Raw genomic sequence first — 25,519 nt, forward strand, 5'->3', positions numbered from 1 at the left:
GGAGAGTTCTGATCAGGAGGAAAGGGGGAGAGAGATGAGGCCTGAGAAGTCAGCCACACTGAGATACTTAGACTCAGTTCCAAGAGTGATAGGGAGTCACTGTAGGGCTTTCAGCCGGGGAATGATGTGGCCTGACCTTGTCCACACGGGGAGGGCTCAAAACATCTGTCATTCAGTGGATTGCGCTGCATTCTTTTGAGTTTCGCGTGCTCATTCATTCACTAATTTGTTCAACACCTGAGGACTGAGGAGTGTGTGAGTGATGTATGTACTGCTGTATAACAAGCTACTTCAACATGTAGTGGCTTACAATAACAATCATTTGTTGTTTTCCTCGAATCTGTGGGTTAGCTGGGCAGTTCCTCTATTGGTCTCACCAGGGTTTCTCAAGCTGTTGAATTTTGGTGGTAGGTCAGCTGGGGTTGCACTCAGCCAGAAGCACTGGGACAATGAACCTCTCTCTCCACGGGCTCTTTCTTCCAGATGCTTCTACACATCCATCTGAAGACCTCAGGATGCCCAGGTTCTGGAAGAGCACAGCCTCACTTTCAGCACATTCATTGGCCAAGGCAAGTCATGAGACTAGTTCAAGGAGGTAGAGAAACAGGCTTTTTTAAAAGATAATATTTATTTATTTTAAACTTGACTCTGTTCCAGAAAGTCTTTAAAAATATATATATATTGAAGTATAGTTGATTTACAATGTTGTGTTAATTTCAGCTATCCAGCAAAGTGATTCAGTTATACATGTCTATATTCTTTCCATTATGGTTCATCACAGGATACTGAATATAGTCCCCTGTGCTAAACAGTAGGACTCTGTTGTTTATCCATCCTGTACAGACTCTACTTCTTGACCTGAGGAGCTGCCAAGTCTTGAGACGGCAATGGAACTTAAGGCCATGAAAACTGCAACCTGGCTCCTCTGTGGCCTGTACCCTAGTCAGACAAGGAAGTCAACTAGGGAAAAAGGTCAGAAAGTGCTGGAGGGAGACAGGGCCTCCCTGAGATGTTGGAGCTGACACCTGAGAATCTGAGCATGTCTGCATCAGAAGTTTAGAAGATTCCACGGAAGACCCTGCTCTTGCATGATCCCGGAAGCACCACAGCCCCCCCCCCCCCAGGGGAAGCTCAAGGGAGGGTCCAGTGGAGATCACCGCTGGTGTGACATCACTGGCTGTGGGAGACAGTTGCAGTCTCCTACCCTCCCTGGTAGGCCTGTGACCCTGGCCATGTTTGCTTTCTTCCCCTGTCTGATGCCCCCAAGTGCCCCCCTCCCCGACACCCTCCAACCCCCGCCTGAGACACAGAACTGGGAAGAACCAGGGATTTACGGGAATAGATGGGTACACTCCAGGGGGAGGTGCACTGACACCACCGCGCAGGGACGCAGCACCTGGACTGAAAGCCAGGAGTCGGCTCTACTCCAGGGGCAGGAAGGCTGCGTGTCTTGCCACTGAGGTGGGGAAATCCCGTTTGGAGAGCGTGCATAAACACACCTCCTTCCAAACGCTCTTTCTGCTTCAGCCTTCCCTTCACCTGCCCTTTCGCCCCACGCCTCACCCCGCCTTCCCTTGCTCTCTCCCTGTCCCGGCCTGTTTTCTCGCGTCCTCCCCTCCCTGGCTCCTCAGGCCCCTCTCCCCCGTCTTTCCCCCACGCCCCTGCTCTGCCCCTGAGCGCTCTTCTTCCTCCCTGCTCTCCCCACGGCCCCTCACTTCCCGCCCACCTCCTCCCTTCCCTCACCTGCACTTCCAGCTTCCTCTCGTTTGTTCCTCCTGACTTCCCCCGACTCCCCTATCATCTCTGCCTCGCCAGCTTTCTCCCCATTCTGTCGCTCGCCTCCTGTCTGTCCTCTCTCGCCATCTCTCGCCTTTTTTCCCAGTCTTCTCTTCCCTCTTCCTTCCTCTCCAGTTCCCTGTCTTTCCTTCATCTCCCACCCGGTCACTCCCCCATCCTCACGCTCCTCGTTGCCTCTTTCTCCTCACACCTCCGTCACCCCCACTCCTCCCTGTCAGCTCTTTTCTTCTGTCCTTCACGTGCCCCCTGCCTCCGCCCATTTCTACTCTCTCTGCAACCTTTCCCCCCTACTTTCCCCGACCCTCGCCCACTTGGCCCCGCCCCCTGCTACAGACCCCGCCCCTGCCACAGGCCCCGCCCCCGAGGTCACGGGATCGACAGACGCCGTCGCTGCTCCGCCGGTCACGTGGTCACGTGACGCGCTCCAACATGGCGGCGCCGTGTGGCCGCGGCGTCGCTTCCTGACTGGGTGGCGCGGACGGACGCGGCTGGTGCAGGCGGGGACGCCGGGCCCGCAGCCTCGCTCGCCCGCCCGCTCGCTCCGTCCGCCCGCGGGGCTGCCAGCCCCCGCTGGGCCGGGGCCATGCAGGAGAGCCAGACCAAGAGCATGTTCGTGTCCCGGGCCCTGGAGAAGATCCTAGCCGACAAGGAGGTGAAGCGGCCCCAGCACTCTCAGCTGCGCAGGGCCTGCCAGGTGGCGCTCGGTGGGTGAGCCGCCCCGGCCCGGCCCCGCGCCGGCCTCCCCATGCCGGCCGTTACCCCACCCGGCCTCAGCCCGGCCTCCTGGGCGCCTCTTTCCCCCCGCGACCCCAAGGCCCACCCGCCCGGCCTCTTTATTATATCCGAGGGGGACCTGGTACCCTGGCAGCTCGGGACTGGCCCAAGGTCACCCAGCAAGTTGGTGACAGTAAGGGCCGGCTCTCCAGCCTCCCAGCCCTGGGTTCTTGCCATGACTCCCTGCCGTCCCATTTCCTGGTTCGTTCCCTCGTCACCCTCAGAAGCAGCAGCTCTTCCTCCAAGTTTTTCTTTACGTGGGTTCTGCTGGTTGGAGTTGTCCCTTGTGAGATGGGCAGGTGGGAAGAGCCGCCCAGCTGGTTTAGGGAAAACTGAGGCCTGCTTTGTAAGTGCCCAAGTGGTGACTGTTTTTCGTTCATTTGGGATCGCCCATAACTCCTTCCAGGAGGGAATGTAGAGAGGGTTATCCTGCACCTGCCAGATATTGTAGTGTGCATGAGATCTACTCCTTCTCAGAGGGTCTGTGAGGCTAGAGATACTTGTCTTATTCACCACAGGAACCCCAGCAGTGTCTGGCACACGGTAGATGGTACTGACTTGAATGGACCCACAGATGGCTGAGCGACAGTGAGAAGTCTTATTCATCCCTAGTTAAAACCTTAGTAGTTGATTCCATTATCAACATCCTTTTAGTTTTCGGTCATTCAGCAAATATATATTTATCAAGTGCCCACTGTGTACCAGGCACTGAGGATACAGTGGGGAAGAAGACAGACAAGGTATTTGCCCTTACAGAGGGCAAATAAGTAAATTTAAAGATTAATAAGACATTTTGAATACAATACTAATACATACTTCTGTACTAGTAAACTTTTTTTGTAATTACTTTTGTAAAATTTTTTGTAAACGAGCAAAATGTAATAAAGAGGGCTTGAGACAGCATGATCAAGAACGTAGTCCTTTCTGAGGAGGGGACATTTGAGCCAAGTACTGAAAGTCAGGAAGTATCCGCCATGAGGAATTTCAGGAGAAGAGGGGGTGAGGATCAGTACATTTGACCGGAGTTGGGTCTCGGATTAATTCGCTGTCCCAATGCCTTTGCTTTGGAATCTGTAAAAAGACCTGTTTTCCTAACAAGTGACTGAGTAAAAGGAAAGTTTTATTTTCTTCTGTCACCTTTTGAGGTTTGAGGTTACCATCATCTTTCTCTCTTCATTTGGTGCAAGGAGCTCTGGGAGTCTTCTCTTGTGGCCTAGGAATGGGTTTGTGAGCTTTGCCATTATTTTTCTGGAAAGCCCTAGCTTTTGTGGGTTTGAGACACCCTCAAGGATCAAGAACTATTGACAACAAAGGTGGTCGTTGCTGGGAACAGATGCTAGTCTTGTGAAATTCAGGATCAATTGAGGAACTCACTGAGACTTAGATTTGTAAAGCTTTTTTATTCAGAAATCCAGGGCTAACTGTTGGATATTGTTTTATCAGGAATGCAGGATAAACCCTACGAAGCAGTTAGGCGAAAGCGGATATTTACAACTCCACTTTGAAATCTGCCTGCATTCTGTTCTCTCATTGTTACTTTAAGTGAATTGTTGCAGAAGTTTGCAAATGGTTATTTGGCAAAGTTTTCATTCTCCCTTCAGAAAACTTAACATCAAAATTAAACCGAATCGTATATCACTTTGTTGGAACCTACTTATAAAATCATCACATGGGTTATAAAAAGAGCCTAAACATTGGGAGGTTTCTTGATATTTTTAGATTATATCTGTGTTGAGAACTCCAGATTTTTCCAACCTGAATTGTGGAACACACATTCAGTATTTTGGTAGTGAATTGAAGAAATATCTTATTCTCAAAATATAAATTCTCCATTAAAAATATTTTTCTTGTCAAACAATATAGATGAGTTAAATAAAATACCCCATATAATGTTATTTAAGAAAAAATTAACTTATAAAGGAAGTAATTGACACAGTTTAATTGAATAGCTGATTGTCATGGTAGCTCATCATCAAATTGAGTAATTATTATAAAGTAACCTGTGTAAATTGTTGAGTTAAACTGATCATCTTTGGTTTTTTTTAAGACAGTACTTGTGTGTCATTGCTGTTAAGTAATAAAGGACTGCAGAAAAAAAGACACAGCAAAGGATCCGGTGATATTATACTCTGCATCTCAAGGCCCAGTTTTGTGTCCAGTAAACATAGCTGAAGGGGGCTTCCCAGGTGGCTCGGCAGTAAAGAATTCACCTAGTACGGGAGATGCATGTTCAACCCCTGTGTCGATAAGGTTCTCTGGAGCAGGAAATGGCAGCCCACTCCAGTGTTCTTGCCTGGAGAATCCCATGGACGGAGGAGCCTGGCGGGCTGCAGTCCAGGGGGTTGCTAGGAGTCGGACATGACTGAGCACGCGCATGGAAAGTGGCTGAAACATTGCTGGGCACAAGAAGCATTGCAGGGCGGCGAGTAGTGTAGAGATTTCCTATCATTTTGATAAGAGGAACTGTAAGTGACCACTCAAAGTTGAAGTGTTGACCAATAGGAGCTGTTCCTGGAAACAGCTTCTGTGACCTTCCAGGAGTTGTGGTGTATTGGGGGGAGGGAACAGGGGGATGCGGGGGCTGTGTGGTGTAGGGGTTTGGAGTGTGTTCTCTGGACTCACCTGCCTGGCTTCAAATCCCTTGCCTTCCAATTGCTATCTTTGTGATCTTGGACAGATGTTCCACCTTCCTGTTGGGGCTGTTATAAAGATGAAGTTAATTGACATGTGCACAGCATTCAGCATGCAGTAGGTACACTGTATAGGCTTGCTGTGCTGTTTACTTTTACTATTTGAATCTGTGACAAACCACAGACACTGTAAGCACCTGGCTTGATGTTCTTAGCTTAGGTTGGTTCTTCATTCAGGAGTGACTTATTGCTCTATTTGGTTTGTAGATGCAATAAATAAGAATATAATTACATGACTAAAAGCCTGTGTTTAAGAGAGTATTAACTTGCCTAGCTCAGTGAAGACAGGAGTTGTTCCTTGTGAAAGCAGTGAAGATCAGGATGAATAGGTTTGGAGTAATCTCAGGGATTCATGCAAAGGGCCGACTCATTGGAAAAGACTCTGATGCTGGGAAAGATTGAGGGCAGGAGGAGAAGGGAACTATAGAGGATGAGAAGGTTGGATGGCATCACCGACTCAATGGACATGAGTTTGAACAAGCTCCAGGAGATAGTAAAGGACAGGGGAGCCTGGGGTGCTGGAATCCATGGGGTCACAAAGAGTCGGATAACGACTTAGCAACTGAACAGCATTCATCTTCACTACAGGCCAAAGGCATAGGTAAGGTCTGCCCAGTTAGAAAATCATGGCCCTCCAACCTTTATTGAGAAATCAAAAGAGCCTGTGAGTGTATTCATCACCCCAGGGATGCTGTTGCTCTTTACTTTCATAATGAAGTTTCGAGAACTGCCAGGAGATCCAATCAGTCCATTCTGAAGGAGATCAACCCTGGGATTTCTTTGGAAGGAATGATGCTAAAGCTGAAACTCCTGTACTTTGGCCACCTCATGCGAAGAGTTGACTCACTGGGAAGGACTCTGATGCTGGGAGGGATTGGGGGCAGGAGGAGAAGGGGACGACCGAGGATGAGATGGCTGGATGGCATCACGGACTTGATGGACGTGAGTCTGAGTGAACTCCGGGAGGTGGTGATGAACAGGGAGGCCTGGTGTGCTGCGATTCATGGGGTCACAAAGAGTCGGACACGACTGAGTGACTGAACTGAATAATCTCGAACCTTTCACCTCTCCAGTTGGAGCATATAATCACATTTTTAAACCTTCCTTTTACACCTGCCTTACTTGAGAGTTATTCTTTCCCATGATCTTTTTATATTTCTGGTTTTTAAACCCTGTGATAGAATCCAGAAAAATGGAACTGATGAACCTATTTGCAGGGCAGGGTTAGAGACGTAGAGGATGGATTTGTGGACACAGTAGGGAAAGGAGATGGTAGGACAAATTGTGAAAGAGTAGCATTGAAATATATTTGTTACCATGTGTAAATAGAAGCTAGTGGAAGGCTGCTGTATAACAGGGAGTTCAGCCTGTTGCTGTGACGACCTAAAGGGATGGGATAGAAGATGGGAGGCTTGAGAGGGAGGGGATATACGTATCGTTATGGGCGATTCACATTGTACGGCAGAAACCAACACTTTATAAAGCAATTGTCCTCCAATTAAAAATAAATTTTAAAAAAAACTATGAAGTTTAGAGACTTGACAAGATAATCTGAGCATTTTTAAATGGTGTGGGAAGATTCTGAAATCTCCAAAACTTGAACTGAATTGTTCTAACATTGCTCTTCATGTATAGGAGATGGAGTGTCTTATTTCATCATTTAATACCCACGAAGCACCATGTAAGGGCTGAGTGCTCTGTAACTGCCAGCTGTCATTAAACATACCTGTGTTTTTCGTATTAAATTCAGTGACTTTAATCTTGGAGCAGTTTTAGGTTCACAGCAAAATTGCATAGGAGGTACAAGGAATTCCCGTATTCCCCCCCCAACACGCATGCTATTACCGACATCCCTCACCAGAGCTGGACGTTTTTATAGTGGTGAACCTCACATTGCTGCATCATTATCACCCAGTCAAGTGAGTGACTTTTTAAAAATCACGTCATGTGATAACTATATGAAATCAACCATGTACTGAGCGTTTCTGTGCTCCAGGCATAGTGCCATGTGCTTTACCTGCAGTTTGGTTCTTACGATTATTGTCCTTATTGAGGCCTAAAGAACTTGGCCGGCCGACTCAGCCAGAAAGCCGAGGAGCCAGGCTGTGAACACTGGCATCCTGGCCCCGGAGCCCCCGGTAGCCATCACCACCACTGCTTCTCCGCAGGGAAGCGCTTGCGCTGTGTGAGGCACTCAGTGAAGCCTTACCAGCCATTATATTGAGGCGAAGTTTCCATGCAGTGACGGTTTGGTAATGTTTCAGTAATGTTCAGTAAGAGACCATAGTTTTTGAGTATGGTTGAATTGAATTTTGAGATGTAGTATTTGAAAGCCTGTAATCAAAAAGATCACAGCTTTTTCTCTGCAGCTTTTCACTGCATATGTATTTGGTTTAATTTCGGATCTAAAAGGAAGAAAGAAATGAGAGTAAAGAGCTGGTTTCCCATAAGCTTCATTTGATGTATTAAGTCCTTCTGATTTAGGACCTCTGTCTCTTTATCAGCAGTAAATTCCCTCTTCTTCATTCTAGAGTTGTGGCATGTAATTGATGTCCATCTTTGGATACAAGCAGGCAAAGGGAAACCAAGGCTCAAGGGCAGCTTGCCCACATCTGTCCAGCCAGGTGGGCAACAGCTACAACATGCAGCTGACATATAAATCATAAAGTCCAGTTTTGGACTTGCAATTCTGTTTAATAGACAGGGTTTAGAAACATGTGGCTCATTGGTGATCTTAGCTTGAGCCGTTTTGGTGGCATGATGTGGGTGAAAACCAGACCAGAGTGGGCTGAGGAGTGAGTGGGAGGTGAGCAACACACAAACCTTTCCCACAGATTGGCTTTGCCGTGAAGGGGAGGAGGGAAGTGTAGATCAGAGGAGTGCTCTGGTTTATTCTTTTTTTTAAAGATAGAAAAACTCAAACTTGTTTAAATGTCTTTAGGAAGAAGCCAGTTAAGGGAGTACATTCATCCATTTTCATTCATTCATTCAGTTGCTAAATTATGTTTGACTCTTTCTGACCCCGCCAGGGCAGCAAATCCAGGCTCCTCTGTCCATGAGATTTCCCGGGCAAGAGTACTGGAATGGGTTACCATTTCCTTCTCCGTGCATGCCAAGTCGTTTCATTTGTGTCCAACTCTTTGCGACCCTGTGGACTGTAGCCCTCCAGCCTCCTCTGTCCATGGGATTCCCCAGGCAAGAATACTGGAGTGGGTTGCCATTTCCTTCTCCAGGGGATCTTCCTGACCCAGGGATTGAACCTGCATCTCTTAACATGTCCTACACTGGCAGACAGATTCTTTACCACTAGCACCACCTGGGGAGCCACATTTCCTTCTACAGGGGGTTTTGGCAGGGGTTTTGGATACAAGCAGGCAAAGGGAAACCAAGGCTCAAGGGCAACTTGCCCCCATCTGTCCAGCCAGGTGGGCAACAACTACAACATGCAGCTGACATATAAATCATAAAGTCCAGTTTTGGACTTGAAATTCTGTTTAATATACAGGGTTTAGAAACTAAACTAAATTTTAGTTGCATATTAATATACAAAAACATTCAGCATTCACATGACCATATAGCATGGTAAGTTGCTTTTTTCCCTGTACGCTGTTGTTCCTCTAACTTTGATGTGTTCAAAATAACTGTTCTCACCCTTAGAAGGAATATAAGTGCAAAATTTGAAAAATATCAAAAATATCCCTAAATTATCATAAAGTAAGGCTTTCAGTTGGAATACAGAATAAAACTTTAATGTTAGCAAAGTCTGGTGTTTTGATTAGACATTTTGTTTATGAGTGCTGTGAATTATAAAAATTTTGAGAAATAGTAGGACTCTTTTTTAACTGACATTATTTTTTGTTGAGAAGCTTTATGATTATTTTGCAGGAGGAGGTCCTCTGTCTAGAAGCAGCACTAAAAATTGGATTTTGTTTATTGAAAAGGATTTATTTATTGGATTGGCAGAAAATTCATTGGCAGCTGTGTTGGAAACTTTGCATATTGATTAGTCTTGTAATCCTGAACTGATAATTTAGCTTTTGGGAGCCTTGGTTTCCTGGGATGAGAAAGGTGATAATACCTGTATCACAGGATTATTGTAAAGGTTACATGAACTAACACAATAAATAACTGACAATGTACCTGGCACCTAACAAACGACCTACTGAAGTTCAGAGGCATTGGCGTTACTTGCATTTAAAGGAGAAGGAACTGAATGCTTGTTCTTCTCTGCCTCCCTTATTAACTGGTTTATGGACGTCTTTGCTGGTCTCTGACATTTCAACACCAGCAAGGCAAGTGGTTGGAAGAGTTTAGAGCTCTGCCCTGTGCTTGTAAATCTCCCCTGAGATTACAGAGTCTCTGTAAGCGGTGCTGGGGAAAACAGTAAGATCATTCTTTATGGAAAAGCGCAAACTTGTGAAAACGTGTACTTAATCAGCAAGTACATGGAGTCTCTCATATAAATAGCTCAGAACTGTGTTTAATTCTTACCATTTTCACCAGGCCTAGGGGGCCTGCCAGGAAAATACTTGACTTTCTTTCCAGGAAGGTTATCTTAGAAAATACTTACATGTTTACTAGTTCATTCCTGGAGTCTTTCTATAAGAAGCTTCTTTGGGATTACTGTCTTGGTTGTAAATGAGTCTTTGGGCTTTTTTATTCGGTATTTCATTAGGTTTTCTAGACTTGTAGAACAGCCTTCTTATGCCGGGACCTAGAAGTCTTAAAATTGTCCTCATTCCTAAAGAATGGTGGTCAGTGTGTTCTCGTTCTCTATACAGTCCTTTTGTCTTTTGACTGAACCAGGGTGACGTTCATTCAGAAGGTATTTATTTGGGTGTCATACCTGCTGTCAGGACACTAAGAAAACAAAGACCTCGTTCTCATGGAACTTGGAGTTAATGGGGAAGAAGGGGCTGTTCAAATAAGCACGTTTTCTGAGTCATACCAGTAACGTGACAAGTCCTGTGAAGGAGAAAAACCTGATCCCACAGGCAGAGTGGACAAGGGGTGAAGGAAGGTTTCCCTGAGGAAGTTGAGAGCTGGATGACAAACATTGAAGAGGTGAGGGTGAGAGGCACTTTAGCAGCAGGGGCAGAACAGCGTAGGCAAAGGCCCTGCGGCAGAGAGGAGTAAGGCAGTTCGGGGAAACGAACAGATACGACTGCCTGTGATTCTACAGTTACCTTACAAGTTTTTTTTTTTCCCCTAAGTTTTAATAATCATAATTTTTTAAAAAAGAAACTAAAGGAGGCCACTGACTGGGGCATGGCAGATGAAGGGGGAGAGGGTTTGGAGGTGAGGCAGGAGAGGCAGTCCAGGCCCCCAGCACACAGGACCTTGGAGGCTGTGCTGAGGAGTCTGATTTTTAGACCAATAGCATTGAGATAATACCGCAGAGTTCTAAACAGGGAAGAAGTTGATAAAGAGGTTAGTATTTTGGAAAGATCACTCGAGCCATTATGTTCAGAACATCTTCGAGGACGCCCAGAGGGGTTGCCCAGGGGCCACTAGCGAGGCAGTTATCATCATCCAGGGGGGTAGTGCTGGGGCCCAGCCTTAGAGTAGTGCCAGGGGAAACAGAGTAGAATGAAGGGATTCCCCGCTGGGTTAGAAGGGAAAGCTAAGAAAACCTGATGTTGGATTGGACAACGCCAGAATGTGGATCAGTAAGGCTGACTCTTAAATTGGTGACTCACCCAACTGGATGGATGGTGGTGTAGTTCCTTAAGATGGTTGTGGAAGACCATCTGGAGAGAGGTGGGTGGAGGAGCTTGATCCGAGTTGGGACTTGGATATTGGATGAACGTACGAGCTTCGTGTTCCTAAGGCAGGCCTGCACCGGAAATGAGGACTGGGGAGTCGTCCGAGCCCAGGTGGGAATCGAAGGGGCAGGCGAGGCTGCGAATGCCTCTGAGGAAGAGCTGAGTGTTGCAGAGAAGGAAAGGCAGGAGAGCCTGGGCCCGAGGAAGCCCGGCCCGCCTGGCTGGGCAGAGGCGGCTGAGTGTGCCAAGGAAATGGAGGAGAGATGGGGCGGGACGCAGAGGGCCAATGGGAATGTGTGCTTACGAGGCCAGCTGTGCAGTGTGCTCAGGCTCACTCAGTCGTGTCTTCACAACCCCATGGGCTGCAGCCCGCCAGGCTCCTCTGTCCATGGGGTTTTCCTGGCAAGAGTACTGGAGGGGGTTGCCATTTCCTTGCCCAGGGGATTTTCACAACCCAGGGATGAAACTTGCATCTCCACGTCTCCTGCATTGCAGGCGGATTCTTTACCACTAGCGCCGCCAGAGAAGCCCTTAAATCGAGAAGATTTCTGTGAGGGGAGGTCAGTAAGGTCAATCGCTGCAGAGAGGTCAAGTCAGACAGCAACTGGAAAACTGCCCATCAGCTTTTGAGCCCTGCGGGTCATGGGTGACCTTAGCTGGAGCTGTGCTGGTGGCACAGTGAAGGTGAAAACCAGACTGGAGTGGGTGGGGGCAGGCGTGGGAGGTGAGGAAACGGACACGACTCTTTCCCAGGCTTTGCCTGGGGTGTGAAGAGGGAGAGGTGGATCATGGAGGGTTTTTTGGTTTTATTTTTATCTTTGTTTGAAGGTAGAAGAGACTTGCAGGAGGCACTGGCACCCCACCCCAGTACTCTTGCCTGGCAGATCCCATGGACAGAGGAGCCTGGTGGGCTGCAGTCCATGGGGTCGCTAGGAGTCGGACAGGACTGAGCGACTTCACTTTCACTTTTCACTTTCATGCATTGGAGAAGAAAATGGCAACCCACTCCAGTGTTCTTGCCTGGAGAATCCCAGGGACGGGGGAGCCTGCTGGGCTGCCGTCTATGGGGTCGCACAGAGTCGGACACGACTGAAGCGACTTAGCAACAGCAGTAGCAGCAGAAGAGACTTGAGCTTGTTTCAACATCATTGGGAGGGGAGCCATTTAAGGGAGAGGTTAACTAAGAAAAAGGATGGTTTATTCATTCAACAAATATTGAGCGCCTGCTCTGTGTCTAGGAATTCCTAGATGCTGGGGATTCAGCAGTGACCAGAACAGACCAAAGTCTGTTGTAACGGAGTTTATGTTCTGCTGGGGAAGTCGGAGTATAAGTGAAACAGAGTATGTCACAAGTGGTAAATAAGGTGGTGAAAGACTAGAAAAATTGGTGTAAAGTGAAAAAACAGGGCAGGTAAGGTAGTGAAGAATCACAAGGAGCGGTCGGGTGGCAGTTTCAGGTAACGAGGGAAGAGGTGACATTTGAACAGTCATCTGAAGGAATCGATGAGTGAGCCTGTGGATATCTGGGGGCGGGAGGGTGTTCCAGGAGGCAGGAGGAGCTGGTGCCAAGGCCCTGGAACAGGAACTGGCCATGAATGAGCTGGGGTGGGGGGAGGTGAGGTCAGAGGGGCTCACAGGGGCCCAGATCTTTCAGAGGCTTGGAGGCCAAGATCAAGACTGTGAGTTTTACTCTGTGTGAGATGAGAAGCCAGTGGAGTTCTGTGCAAAGGAGCAGATGTTATCAGATTTACTTTATAATGGTTATGAATAATCTATTTTGAGCAGATATAATCTGATTTATATTTTAAGGGAATCCCTCTGGCTGCTGTGTAGAGAACGCTGAGGGCCATGAGGAAAAGTGAGAGTTGAAGGCATGAGACCAGTTAAGAAAGAGGCTCTCGGTCCAGGCAGGAGATGGTGACAGTCTGGCTTGGTGTAATGGGGGTGGTCCCCCGTGGTGAGAAGTGGTCAGATTTAAATAGTTCCTCAGAAGGCAGCAGGGACAGGACACTGCAAAGGTGGAGGGAATTGACACTACTGTTTTCCAGCAGGAGAGAGTGCGGGTTGGCCAGTTTATGTATTGGCTAACAGGAAGTTGAAGGAGTCTCCTTGTGGCTTTTAATTTTTGCATGAAATCGGCTGTTTCATTGGTTGTGAGTAAAGAGGAATGGTGACATCAAGAGGGAGAGATAGGGTATTTGAGGACAGAATGCGATGCGCAGTAGTCTTCGTGGAGAGGTAGAGAAGGTGGGCTTAACCAGCAGTGTCTAGGTACTGCTGTGGTTGGTCGTCAGGGCCTTTAGAGACCTGCCGGCTTTCCCTGCTGTCAGGCCTGTCATTGGGTGGAGACTGGTCAGAAGGGAATGGTCATACAAGCTTGGTATTTGGCCAGAAGTTAACACTAAAAATCAGAGGACAGGTCAAGCCTATTGTTTGGCAAGGAGAGGACCCAGTCAATCCTAAAGGAAATCATCCCTAAATATTGGAAGGACTGATGCTAAAGCTCCAGTACTTTGGTCACCGGATGCAAAGATCCGACTCATTGGAAAATTCCCTGATGCTGGAAAAGATGGCGGGCAGAAAGAGAAGGGGGTGACAGGATGTGATGGTTGGATGGCATCACCAACTCAACGGACATGAGTGTGAGCAAACTCTGTGAGATAGTGAAGGACAGGAAAGCCTGGCGTGCTGCAGTCCATGGGGTCACAAAGCATAGGGCATGACTTAGCAACTGCACAATAACGGCAACAGATTACAATCCTGCTAATGGGATCTGTCCTGGGAAAATGAAGAAAGGGAAAGCTGACAAGTTGGTCTAGTCAAGTCTGACAAGCCAAAGAAGGGTCCTACTGGGGCCAGTTAGTAGGTCAACTGGAAGGACAGGAGCTGGGCAGGTACAGGGAGGAGCTGGAAGTTCCAAACAGGGACAAGATTCAGAGTGTGACCAGTCCCTCCGGCCTGGCTTGGGAGAGGAGGGGGAAGGCCTTGTGGATTTGCGTGGTGGGGGGTGGGGGTGAAGCAGATCGGATGTATGAGGGGAGGTGGAGGTTCCAAGGGATGTTGCGGAACCTTGCAGAGTTGACCAGCAATGGCGTCGTTGAGGTTGGTCGTGGTCACTGTTGGACTTAGCCTGGGAGCGGAGCAGAAGGAGGTGAGCTGGTGCCAAAGTCAGTGAGCCAGGAGGTGTGACCTGAGGGGTTCGTACAGGACAGTGATGCCCAGAAGGTGTTTCCCTGGGAGACCGCGTGGCCTCGCAGCTGCCGCTGCCGCTGCCGCACCCGCCCAGGTCTCCCTCCTCTCCAGCCTGCTTATTTATTGCTGCTAATTGCCCAGTTGGCAGTTAGGAGAGCAGGGCCTATTAAAACGTGGGGCAATAAACCGGAGCAGGTGTGCCCCGCCACCTGCTCCTCCCCTTCCCCCCTCCCCCCGTCTCTGGAGCAGACAGCCGGGCTGTGAGTCCTGCAGTGGCGCTTCCTGGCTGTGGCCGTGGGCAGGGGACTTCACCTCTCTGGGCCCAGATTCCCACCTGCACATGGTTAGGAGACGAGCCTCTTGTCTTCCGGAGGCGTGAGGAGGGCCAGATGGGCCCATGCCCTTGTGAATGTCAGCTGTTCCGTGAGTTGTGTTCCCTGAGTTGTCTTCTTTCCCTTGGCTCTCTGCAGTGCACCAATGGCAGTAGAGACTTGGCACTGTTACTGACTCCTGTCTTAAGGGCCAGAGAGCTGACGTTTATTGGCCACCTGTGTATGCTTGACCCTGCCTTAGCCATGAACACTTTGGGTTTCTCAAAAGTTACCCACACCCACCTGCTTTGTTATAGTCTCTGGAGCATATGGAGCTGCTTTTTATCATGCTCATGTTTTTTTAGAGTAGGACATCAAGATTCAAGGAGGTTTAATAACCCACCTGGTGTCATTCAGGTGAGAGATATCCATGCCAGAACCTAGTTCTGCCAGAATTGCCAACCCATTTCTTGCCTTTCACTCACCAGGCTGTGTCATGTTGATTTCTGCAAGCTGAAAGCTTGGCCACCAGCCTCCTGGGCTGGATTTCGCTGGCCACTCCTGCAGCCTGAGGCCTCAGCTAGAGGAGGCCAAAGCTGCTCCTTCATGGATTCTTGTCCTGGAGGGGCAGGAACCACACCACGGAGCTCTGTTTAGCTGACCCAGTGTGTCACAGGCCTTATGGTCCCTGGGCAAGATGTTTGATATTAGTCATCCGGATGTTTCTCTTCTGCTTTCTTATGTGTGTAGAAAGAGGACATTGAAAGATTGGCTCAAAAGTTAAAATTGCCACCTCTTGTAAAGTTCAGTTACTCAGTCTTCACTTCCTAAAAGTTAGTCTGGAATAGAGTTGTCCGGGAGAGGAAATCTGTCACCCTCAGCACCATGTTCTACGGTTGCTAGGATAACTAATGCAGTGTCTGTAGACGACTGGCTCACAAGAGATTGTGTAAAGAAGGCTGGCCTTTTGGAGGTTATCTGAATACATGGAATTCAGGTGGACCGGCTTCACTGGCCTGCTTTGATAATACCGTGAGCCTGCCGAACGCACCACGTAGGAATGCATTCGACTAAGTGGATGCAAGGGAACCAGCATGTTTAGATAGGATGTTCTTGTTTCAGTGGCGCAAAATCGTGTCCTCCTAGAAATAAGACTCTCTTTGAGATCGTGATTGCTGAGTGTTGACACTGTATCCGTAACCATAACCGTGTAGTTGATGTTCCCTCCATGGTAAAGGTTCATAAATTAATTTTAACTCATAAAAATTATGTATATATATTATATATATTATAAAACTATATGTATAAATTATAATTATATATATTAGCACAGTAGAAATGTCCTTAATGCTGCTGAACTGTACACTTAAAAATAATTAATATGATAAATTTTGTGTTAGCATATTTACCACAACTTTTGTAAATGCTAAACCAAAAGTATATATACTTACCGTAGAAAATGTGGGAAAGAAAGATCATCATCGCTTTCAGTATTTTGTTCTGTTTGTTTTCTTTTATATATACCTTACCTGCTCCTAACATGCCTCTCTTTCTTCCCCACCAGATGAAATTAAAGCAGAAATAGAGAAGCAGAGGTGAGCCCTGGCGCCTTCTCCTTGCTGAAGCGCGGTGTGACGGGAACTGGCGGGGGCTGCGGGAACTCCTTCCTCTGCGTGTTTCCTCCTGTTCTGGTCCCGGGTGGAGGGTGGGGCACACACTCTCCCAGCATAGTGCTGGACACACGGCAGGACTCTGTATCTGTCTGTACTGATGCCAGGTTAACAGACTGCTGGCTAGCAGCTGCACATTTGGAGGAGAGGGTGTGTGCATGTGAGTGCTAAGTTGCATCCGACTCTTTGCGCCCCCAAGGACTGTAGCCCACCAGGCTCCTCCGTCCATGGGATTCTCCAGGCAAGCATACTGGAGTGGGTTGCCATGCCCTCCTCCAGGGGATCTTCCCAACCCAAGGATTGAGCCCCAGTCTCCTGCGTTGTGGGCAGATTCTTTACTGCTGAGCCCCCTGGGAAGCCCCCACGGAAGGCTCACCAGCATTAACTTGACCTTCCTTACCCTCTCCTCTGGGGCTTCTCCTGTGGCTCAGCAGTAAAGAATCCACCTGCCAATGCAGGAGATGCAGGTTTGATCGCTGGGTCGAGAAGATTCCCTGGAGGAGGGCATGGCAACCCACTCCAGTATTCCTGCCTGGAAAATCCAATGGACAGAGAAGCCTGGAAGGCTGCAGTCCTTGGGATCACAAGAGTTGGACCCGACTTAGCAACTCAGCACCAGCAACCACCTTCCGTTGACAGAGGACGCAGAGCCCTGGCTCTTGCAGGTCATGCTTCCTCAGACAGGAGGACAGCATATGCTGTTACAGGGTGGCCCCTCCTCAGAGTATTGAGGCCAGAGTCCCCCCTTCAGAAATGCAGCTCTGACGTGGCATCCAGGATCTGTACCAGGCTGCTGACGTGACAGCCTGTCATCAGAGATTGAGTGTGGCACCTTAGTGTGTTTTTCCTCTAATGCGTGTCTTTAAACTCCTCCCTGTCTAGCCCCCCAGATGTGGTTTGCAGGCACTTTTAATTAAATGATTGCAAGTGGGAGTGGAAATTAAAGTGGTGGGGGAGAGTAGCAAAAGCAAGCTTTTTAAATTCATTTCCCCTCTCCGGCCCTCTCTGCTTTAGGCTCGGTGCTGCTGCACCGCCAAAGGCAAACTTCGTTGAAGCTGACAAGTACTTCCTTCCATTCGAGCTAGCTTGCCAGTCCAGGTCCCCCCGGGTGGTCAGCACGTCCCTCGACTGCTTGCAGGTACTGTGTTTCATCTTGGTGGTATACAGGGTGTTCTCGCAGGCTACAGGCCACGGACCTGCCCCTCCTGTCAGATCAGCTGCGACAGGAGACTAGAAACAAAGTGCGCAGTGAACGTAAAGTGCTCGGGTCGCTCTGAAGCCACCCTCCCTGCGCCCCAGTCCACGGGAGAACTGTCCTCTGTGAGAGCGGCCCCTGCTGCCAGAAAGGTTGGGGACCAGTGCCACAGGAGCTGTGCCCATGACCCTGGTACTCAGAACGCTCTGAATTGGTGGACGGAGGAGCTTTTCACCTCATTCTTTATATTACTGTCAGGGAGAGAAGAATGAGAGGTCTGATCTCTTTACTTAAAAAAAGAATTTGATTCCTAGAAGTATTTTGTTGATCTCTTTGTGTGTTTTCCTAAATAAAACCTCTAGCATTGATTGAATTATTGGTACATATGCAGGCACAAAAGGTGTTTTATGCAGCTTCTTTATTGATGGCATTAATACTCATCAAGTAGAGAGAGAGAATCAGCTCACGTTATTTGTGGTGATGGTCTGTAAAGTCGCTGTGAACACAGAATTAGCGAGTCCTGAAGCGTTGTTCCTGGATGAACTCCAGGACTAGGCTCCTGCAAGCCTCTCCAGTCACCTGCTCACCAGTTGATGGACATACAGCCTTACTCTCTGTGGGTTTCTGTCTGCGTACTTGCCTGCTCAGTTGTGTCTGACTCTCTGTGACTTCATGAACTGCAGCCCTCCAAGCTCCTCTGTCCATGGAATTTCCCAGGCAAGAATACTGGAGGGGGTTGCCATTTCCTCCTGCAGGGGATCTTCCTGACCCAAGGATTGAACCTGCGTCTCTTGGGTCTCCTGCATTGGCAGGTGGATTCTTTACCACTCAGCCTTCGGGGAAGCTCATGTTTCTGTTTAAAGATACCTTATTCACAGCAACCTGCATTGTTGGTTCATTAGCCTTGAGCTCATGATCAGCAGCACTGTGATACATGCCTGAACAAAGCTGATCACACGTCCTTTCTCTTCAGGGCACATCCCTGCCTTCTTGTTCTTAGCCACACTAAGAGAGCACTCAGCTCTGCATGCGGGCCTTTTTAAATGGTAAAATCGCCAATAAAAAGGACAAGAATGTGAACACCATGGCACTAAAGAGATCACAGAAAAGTCACTGCTTACAGTAGGAAAGCTGAAACAAGATGGCAGAGCAGCTCCTTGTTTGACCTCAGTTGGGAACTTGACCATCAAGTGATTCAAATTTTTCTTTGCACTGTGGGTGTCCACAAATGACCATATTAGTATCCCAAGTATTGATTTGGAACTTACATTTTAGTAAACGGGAGCATTCACAAATGCAAATCTATGAATAATGAGATTGACTGTATTTAGGGCCACAAGGAGCCTTGTTATAAATTCCTTCTGACTGGAAGCAGCCAGCCATGCAGAAGTTAGGGTGACTTGGCTAGTGATGTGCAGATAGTGAGGGACAGAAACAGCACTACAGCTCGGGCTTCTTAATTTTTGGTCCAGCATTCTTGAATTTTTCCTGAGGTCTACTGAAGCTTTGGTTTCCCCAAGAAACATTTGTTTTTAACCCCCGTGGGAACCTACAGCAATGAAAAGAGCTAGGAAAATTTTTTAAAAATACAGTGGAGAGATACACAGTTTACCAGTACTTTCTAGAAGAGGAATAGGGAATAGTTTCTGTATTATGATTGCTTAGAAAAATTATCTGGAGCCTCATCTGGGTTTCTTGAGAAAGTGCCACAGTTGATTGATTATGTCTGCTGAGACCCAGGACTGCCAAGTGGCGGTGGGCATGCCACACTTTTGGCATCTCTAGTCTAATATTTACTCTATTAATCTCTCTTCTTTGCTATAGCTATTCTTAAAAATTGATGACAGTTTCTTCACAGAAGCAGCTCTTCTAAATGAAAAGCCATTTCTCATTCAATATAATTCTGTACAGATTGTCCTGTGTGAAGCGTGTCATCAGCCAAGAATTTTCAAATACCAGCTCAAATCCTACTTCTAGCCTAAAACATTTGTTGCTGTGAATGTTTTCTGAGGAAAATTTGGCTTAAGTTTAATTTTCATTGTTTTGTCCTCATGTTGAGGTTTAGTTTGGAAGCTGGTGCCGATAGTTAACATTACTGATGTACTAAACGACAGCTAACATCTTGAGCACTCAGCCTGTGCTGGGCCCTGTGCTAAGAGCTTTATCCCCATCATTGTGTTTAATCTTCCCAACAACTGTCTGAGCTTCTTACTCTCATCCTCATTTTTTAATTAATGAAACTGAGGTTTAGAGAATGAAGTGTCCAGCTCTGCCAAGTTCCCCGAGCCAGGCGGTGATGGGATTGGGTGGGTGTCTAGGACTTGTGTACTCCAAGCCTGTGTTTTTTAATCAGGGGTCCTTAAACTATCAGTTCAGTCAGTTCAATTGCTCAGTCGTGTCCGACTCTTTGCGACCCTATGGACTGCAGCACGCCAGGCCTCCCTGTCCATCACCAGCTCCTGGAGTTTGCTCAAATGCCTGTCCATTGAGGTGGTGATGCAATCCAGCCATCTCATCCTCTGTTGTCCCCTTCCCCTCCTGTCTTCAATCTTTTCCAGCATCAGGGTCTTTCCCAGTGAGTCAGCTCTTCACATCAGGTGGCCAAAGTATTGGAGTTTCAGCTTCAGCATCAGTCTTTCCAGTGAATATTCAGAACTGATTTCCTTTAGGATGGACTGTCTGGATCTCCTTGAAGTCTAAGGGACTCTCAAGAGTCTTCTCCAACACCACAGTTAAAAAGCATCAATTCTTCGGCGCTCAGCCTTCCTTATAGTCCAATCTCACATCCGTAAATCACTACTGGAAAAATCATAGCCTTAACTAGACAGACCTTTGTTGGCAAAGTAATGTCTCTGCTTTTTAGTATGCTGTCTAGGTTGGTCATAGCTTTTCTTCAAGGAGTAAGCGTCTTTTAATTTCATGGCTGCAATCACCATCTGCAGTGATTTTGGAACCCCAAAAATAAAGTCTGTCACGGTTTCCATTGTTTCCCCATCTATTTGCCATGAAGTGATGGGACCAGACGCCATGATCTCAGTTTTCTGAATGTTGAGTTTTAAGCCAACTTTTTCACTCTCCTCTTTCATCAAGAGGCCCTTTCTGCCATAAGGGTGGCATATCTGAGGTTATTGATATTTCTCCCAGCAATCTTGATTCCAGCTTGTGCTTCATCCAGCCCAGCGTTCCTCATGATGTACTCTGCATATAAGTTAAATAAGTAGGGTGATAATATACAGCCTTGACGTACTCCTTTCCCGATCTGGAACCAGTCTGTGCAAATCTGGCCTGCAGCCTGCTTTGGTGAATAAAGTTTTATTGGAACATAGCTGCCTTACTCTGTTTAGACTGATGTAGCAGAATAATACAGACAAGAGACATTTATTTCCCACAGTTTTCTCTGGGCTGGGGAGTCCATGATAAGGGCCAGCTGGTTGAGTTCCTGGTGAGCCCTCTTCCTGGTTTGTAGATGGCCAGGTTGTCACTGTGTCCTCAGGTGGCAGAGCAAGCCAGGAGTCTGGTCTCTCCTTCTTGTTAATGTTTATTTGGCTGCACTGGGCTTAGTTTCAGCACGCAGGATCTTGGTTGTGTCATGTAGGAGCTTTGGTTGCAGCGTGCAGGCCCTCTAGTTGTGGTGCAAGGCTCCAGAGTGTGGGCTCAGTAGTTGCGACACGCAAGCTAAGTTGCTCCACAGCACGTGGGATCTTAGTACCCCGACCACGGATCACAACTGTGTCCCCTGCATCGCAAGGTGAATTCTTAATCTCTGGACCACCAGGGAAGTCCCTGGTCTCTTTTCATGGAGCATTAATCCCGTCGTGAGGACCCCTCTCTCATGGCCTCATCCAGGTGTAATTACCTCCACAAGACCCTCCCTCTTGCTACCATCACATAGAGGGTTAGGACTTCAGGTGGGGAAGCACAAGCATTCAGTTCATGACAACAGCCGGGCACTTTCGTTGGCTGGCCTCCATCTCCTACAGCTGAGGTGAAGGGTTGGAATGGAGTTCACATGACCTGCAAAGCCTGATGTTTAGCAGGTGGTCCTCTGCAGAAACAGGCTGCCGGCCTCCACTCATCACTGGTAGCCTGTACTTCTGGCCTCTTTAATTATCAGTAGGCTGGGTTTTCCTAGAAATGGTCTTTTTTTCTGAAACTCAGTGTACATGTGAGTATGATTTATGGTGGAAACATTGACATCCTGCTTTGCTTCAGCAACTTGAGTTACAGTACCTGTCTTAATGCTTTTGGCATATGGTTAGCTCTCTTTTTTAGACTGGAAGTTTTCTGTGATGTGGTAGGTCCACCAGGATTTCTTTCCTTAGTATACAAAATGTGTTGTCCTTTTTATGATGGTAGAAAGTGGCTAGGTGCTCCCTGGAATACTGAATGAAAAAAAATGATTTCCTTTTGGGGTTTGTCCTTGCACAGCCTGTTCAACTGGCTTTTCCTGGTGTGGGCGAGGTGACTTCTGCCTTGAGGTGGAGGGCCAGTGTCCCGGAGGAAAGGTCGGTTTGGTCAGGGTTGAGGCCAGCTGTGGTGCATCTCTCTTGTGCCCTGGGCGTTTTAGGGCGTCCCTTTTTTAGCCTGGGAAGTTGAGCAGGTAGCAGAGCAGCTCCTGGTCTCCACACGCTACCCTAAGGCCAGGACCCGGAGGGGAGAGAACTAGTTCCATCTTGCCTAAACTAGTGAGTGATCTCCAAGTTTTCCTGGGCATAGACCAACCACAGAAATTATTGTTGAGACTATTCTCTCACAGTATTTCTTCAATTATAAGATCATATACATGTGCTACTGGTATCACATTACATATATTATAAACCATACGAAAAGAGACCTTTAAAAGAGTAAGATGAAAAGTAGATAGAAATAGAGTTCTCATATTTTATTTCTACATAAAGCCGTGGGAAACCTGGTCTAAGCTACCTGGTTCATACCACAAACATTATCTTTTAGCTTTTATTTCTAAAAGACTTTGTGTGTTTTAATGCTCATTTTAAAATCGATATGTAATAATATAAGTTGTACATAACTACATTCTCTGTTAGAAATTTCTTTTAGAACTATACAGATATGGCTGAAGTTCCTTAGACCACAAGCCCCAGACCCAGTTGCCTGTTTCGATGTTTTAATTCTCTCTTTTTTTAACATAAATGGTACCATTTATGATACCATTTTCCTATAGAGGACTGCATGGTAAATATTCAGGCGTTTTGCAGGTCATATAGTCCCCATTCTAACTCTTCAACTCAGCCATAGTAGCTGGAAATTATATCATAAAGCATTTATACTTGTACAGATTTTTCTATGGCTTGCTTTTTACAACATTGGTTTTAATGTCTGTTAAAACACCCCATGCAAGTAGAGGGCATTCCTGATAAATTATATTTTGCCATTTTATTTATCCCTCCTCCTGTTGAGACTTCCCAAGTGGCTCATCTGCCTGCTAGTGCTGAAGACACAGCAGATATGGGTTCAATCCCTGGATCAAGAAGATCCCCTGGAGAAGGATGTGGCAACCCACTGCAGTTTTCTTGCTGGGGAAATCCCATCGACAGAGGAGCCTGGCAGGTTACAGTCCATGGGGTCGCAAATGAGTCAGATATGACTTAGCAGCTAAACAACCACCACCACAGCGCTGCCCTCACAGGAAGCCAGCCTGCGGAGCCATGATGAGAGGGAATGACACAATGGGCATCTGGGCTTGTTCTTCAGGAACACACTTGAGGGGCCTCCTTGGCAGCCAGGGACCCTGCACTGCACAGCACGGGGTGCATGTTGGATCCCTGGCCGGGAATGTGAGGTCCCACGTGGGCTGCCGGGGCCAGAAATAAATAAAAACCACGACCATGCTGGAGCACCTCCTTGCCTCCGTGTGGCGCTCCCTGGGCTTGATCTTGAGCCCCACTGTGTGCAGGCCTCTTCCTGCTTGCTTGGTCCAGCAGTGTCATACTTCTGCTCTCAGCCTCTGTCTCAACCAGTTTTTCTTCCTGTGTGTTGAACGGCGGTGCTTTCGAGGCTAATAATGAGGAAAAGCCATTGAGAAGTGGCATGAGGCCTCGGCGGGGGGCGTGTCTGCGTGTCGCAGGGGCCAAGGCCCTGTGATCGCCTCTGGAGCTGTGTCACTCCGGGCAGGCAGATCAAGAACGTGACACACCAGAAACAAAAAGGATAAAGAACAGAGCAGCATCTGTCAGAGTCTTTACTAAGTCACTGGAAGCAGAGGGTGCCTTAAGAGTTCACGGACCCCAGAGGGCCTATCGCAGATGAGTGGTTCTTTTTATTCGGTCAGCCGTCAGGACAACCTGGATGACTTGGAGAAAAACATCGTTTCCTGGGCTCCACCCAACCAGCCTGGTCGAGGACGTCTGCGTTGAGGTCCAGGAGGCTGTTGCTATCACAGATCCCTCTTTGACGCTGAATATCAGCCTGGCTTTGAAACCATCCTGACCTTTGAGTTCCCTTCCAGTTCTCAGATTGTCCCTGACGAAATCCAGGTCAGGAGGGAGGAGGCCCATGTCCAAACTGATCTGTCACCTGACCCTGAGGGCACAGCCTGGACAGCCTCTTGTCTCTTCAGTGGCACGGGTGACATGCAGTTTGATGGTGTTGGTGCAGAATTCAGTGAGGATTTTTACTTTAATTTTTGGAATGAAATCGCACAGGCCTGAGTCACCATTCAGAAAGAAGGAAAGCCTGAACCACAGTATGTCTTAGTCCTGCTCTTGCTCACAGCTGCTTAGTTCTCCCTGAGCTGGAGCAAGACTTGTTATCGTTAGTTTTTAATGCATCTTGCCTTTTGCAGGGGCGTGGGGGGGAGGTTTTTTTAACAGCTTGAGGTACAGTTCAGATGCCTGTAGCTCACCCGTCTGAGGTGTACAATTCCATGACTTTGGTATGTTGACGGAGTTGTGCAGCCAGCCCCACAGTCTAATTAGAGACCGTCTTTATCCTCCGAAAGAAGCGCCATATTTGCTCATTTTTGCAGTCACTCCCTGTTTCCCTGGAATCCCCCAGCTCTAGGCAGTTGCTAACAACTTCTGTCTCTGTTATATATAGTTTTTAATTTCTCCTTTTTTTTTTTTTAATTTATCTGGCTGTGCCAGGTCTTAGTTGCAGCGTATGGGATCTAGTTCCCCAAGCAGGGATCAAACCCAGGCCCCCTGCTACATTAGGAGCCAAGAGTGTTAGCCCCAGACCACCAGGGAAGTCCCTAACTCCTCCATCTTTCACAGAAGTGGTTGTGCACTGGGGGCCATTCTGCACATGCCTTTTCCCCTGGCCACTCTCAGCGTTGTGGGCTCTTCTGCCATCAGGAGTCAGGCTGGGTGCTGTGCTTTTGGCGTGACCATGCCCCCCACACCCAGGGGGAGCAGAGGGATCTCTGGGAAACGGAAGTTAGAGGCCAAGCCCACCGCCTGCCTCTTAACCGCTGTGGATGGGCTCAGCCTTGGCCATGCAGAAACTCCTCATGTCTGTGCTTTCTGTGTTTAGAAACTCATCGCTTATGGTCACATCACCGGCAACGCCCCCGACAGTGGTGCCCCCGGCAAGCGGTTGATTGACAGGATCGTGGAAACCATTTGCAACTGTTTTCAAGGCCCTCAGACCGATGAAGGCGTTCAGTTACAAATCATTAAGGTATTTCTGTCTGTCTGCCTAGTCTAGATTTTAAATGAGAAAACTCATCCCCTCTGGGAATTTTCATTTCTAATTTACCATGTGTTAATTGTCTCAGGAGGCACTGAGCTAGAGCAAAAATATGTAAGCATCACTTAGATCTTTTGTGAAGTGTCAGAACTGATTAGCGTGGACCAAGACAGAAGAGCAGAAACAGGTGTGTTTTCAAAGTAAATAGTTCCACTAATAATCACATAAATTGCTTGTGAATTAGATTGACTTGAAATCCTCTACTGTCTCCCCTTGAATTTCTGGATTCCCGGACTGCCATTTCTCAGCAGTCCTATGTCGATACTTTTATCACTGGTTTGCCCCCGTCCCTTTATTCTCCCTTCCCATCATCCTGTTCCATTTCTGCTGCCAGGAATGGTTTGGCATGGGATGGTCCCATCTGCTTGTCAGAACCAGTCAGGATAGATGTGGTCAACGTTTCAAATCCTAAGTCCTG

General features: G+C 47.7%; 1 protein-coding gene across 1 annotated transcript in view; it reads left to right on the forward strand.

Annotated features, from left to right (window-relative positions):
* Window positions 1-2,380: 2,380 nt before the first annotated feature.
* Window positions 2,381-25,519, forward strand: part of ARFGEF2 (ARF guanine nucleotide exchange factor 2) — an 81,927-nt gene continuing 58,788 nt past the window's right edge. Inside the window, exons 1-4 of the mRNA XM_068987222.1 lie at window positions 2,381-2,501; window positions 16,094-16,124; window positions 17,214-17,337; window positions 24,886-25,032. Of these exons, the coding sequence (XP_068843323.1) occupies window positions 2,381-2,501; window positions 16,094-16,124; window positions 17,214-17,337; window positions 24,886-25,032 (423 nt within the window). The remainder of the gene's footprint in view (window positions 2,502-16,093; window positions 16,125-17,213; window positions 17,338-24,885; window positions 25,033-25,519) is intronic.

Source organism: Capricornis sumatraensis, chromosome 15, assembly GCF_032405125.1.
Source record: "Capricornis sumatraensis isolate serow.1 chromosome 15, serow.2, whole genome shotgun sequence".
In the NCBI taxonomy this organism is placed as follows: Eukaryota; Metazoa; Chordata; class Mammalia; order Artiodactyla; family Bovidae; genus Capricornis; species Capricornis sumatraensis.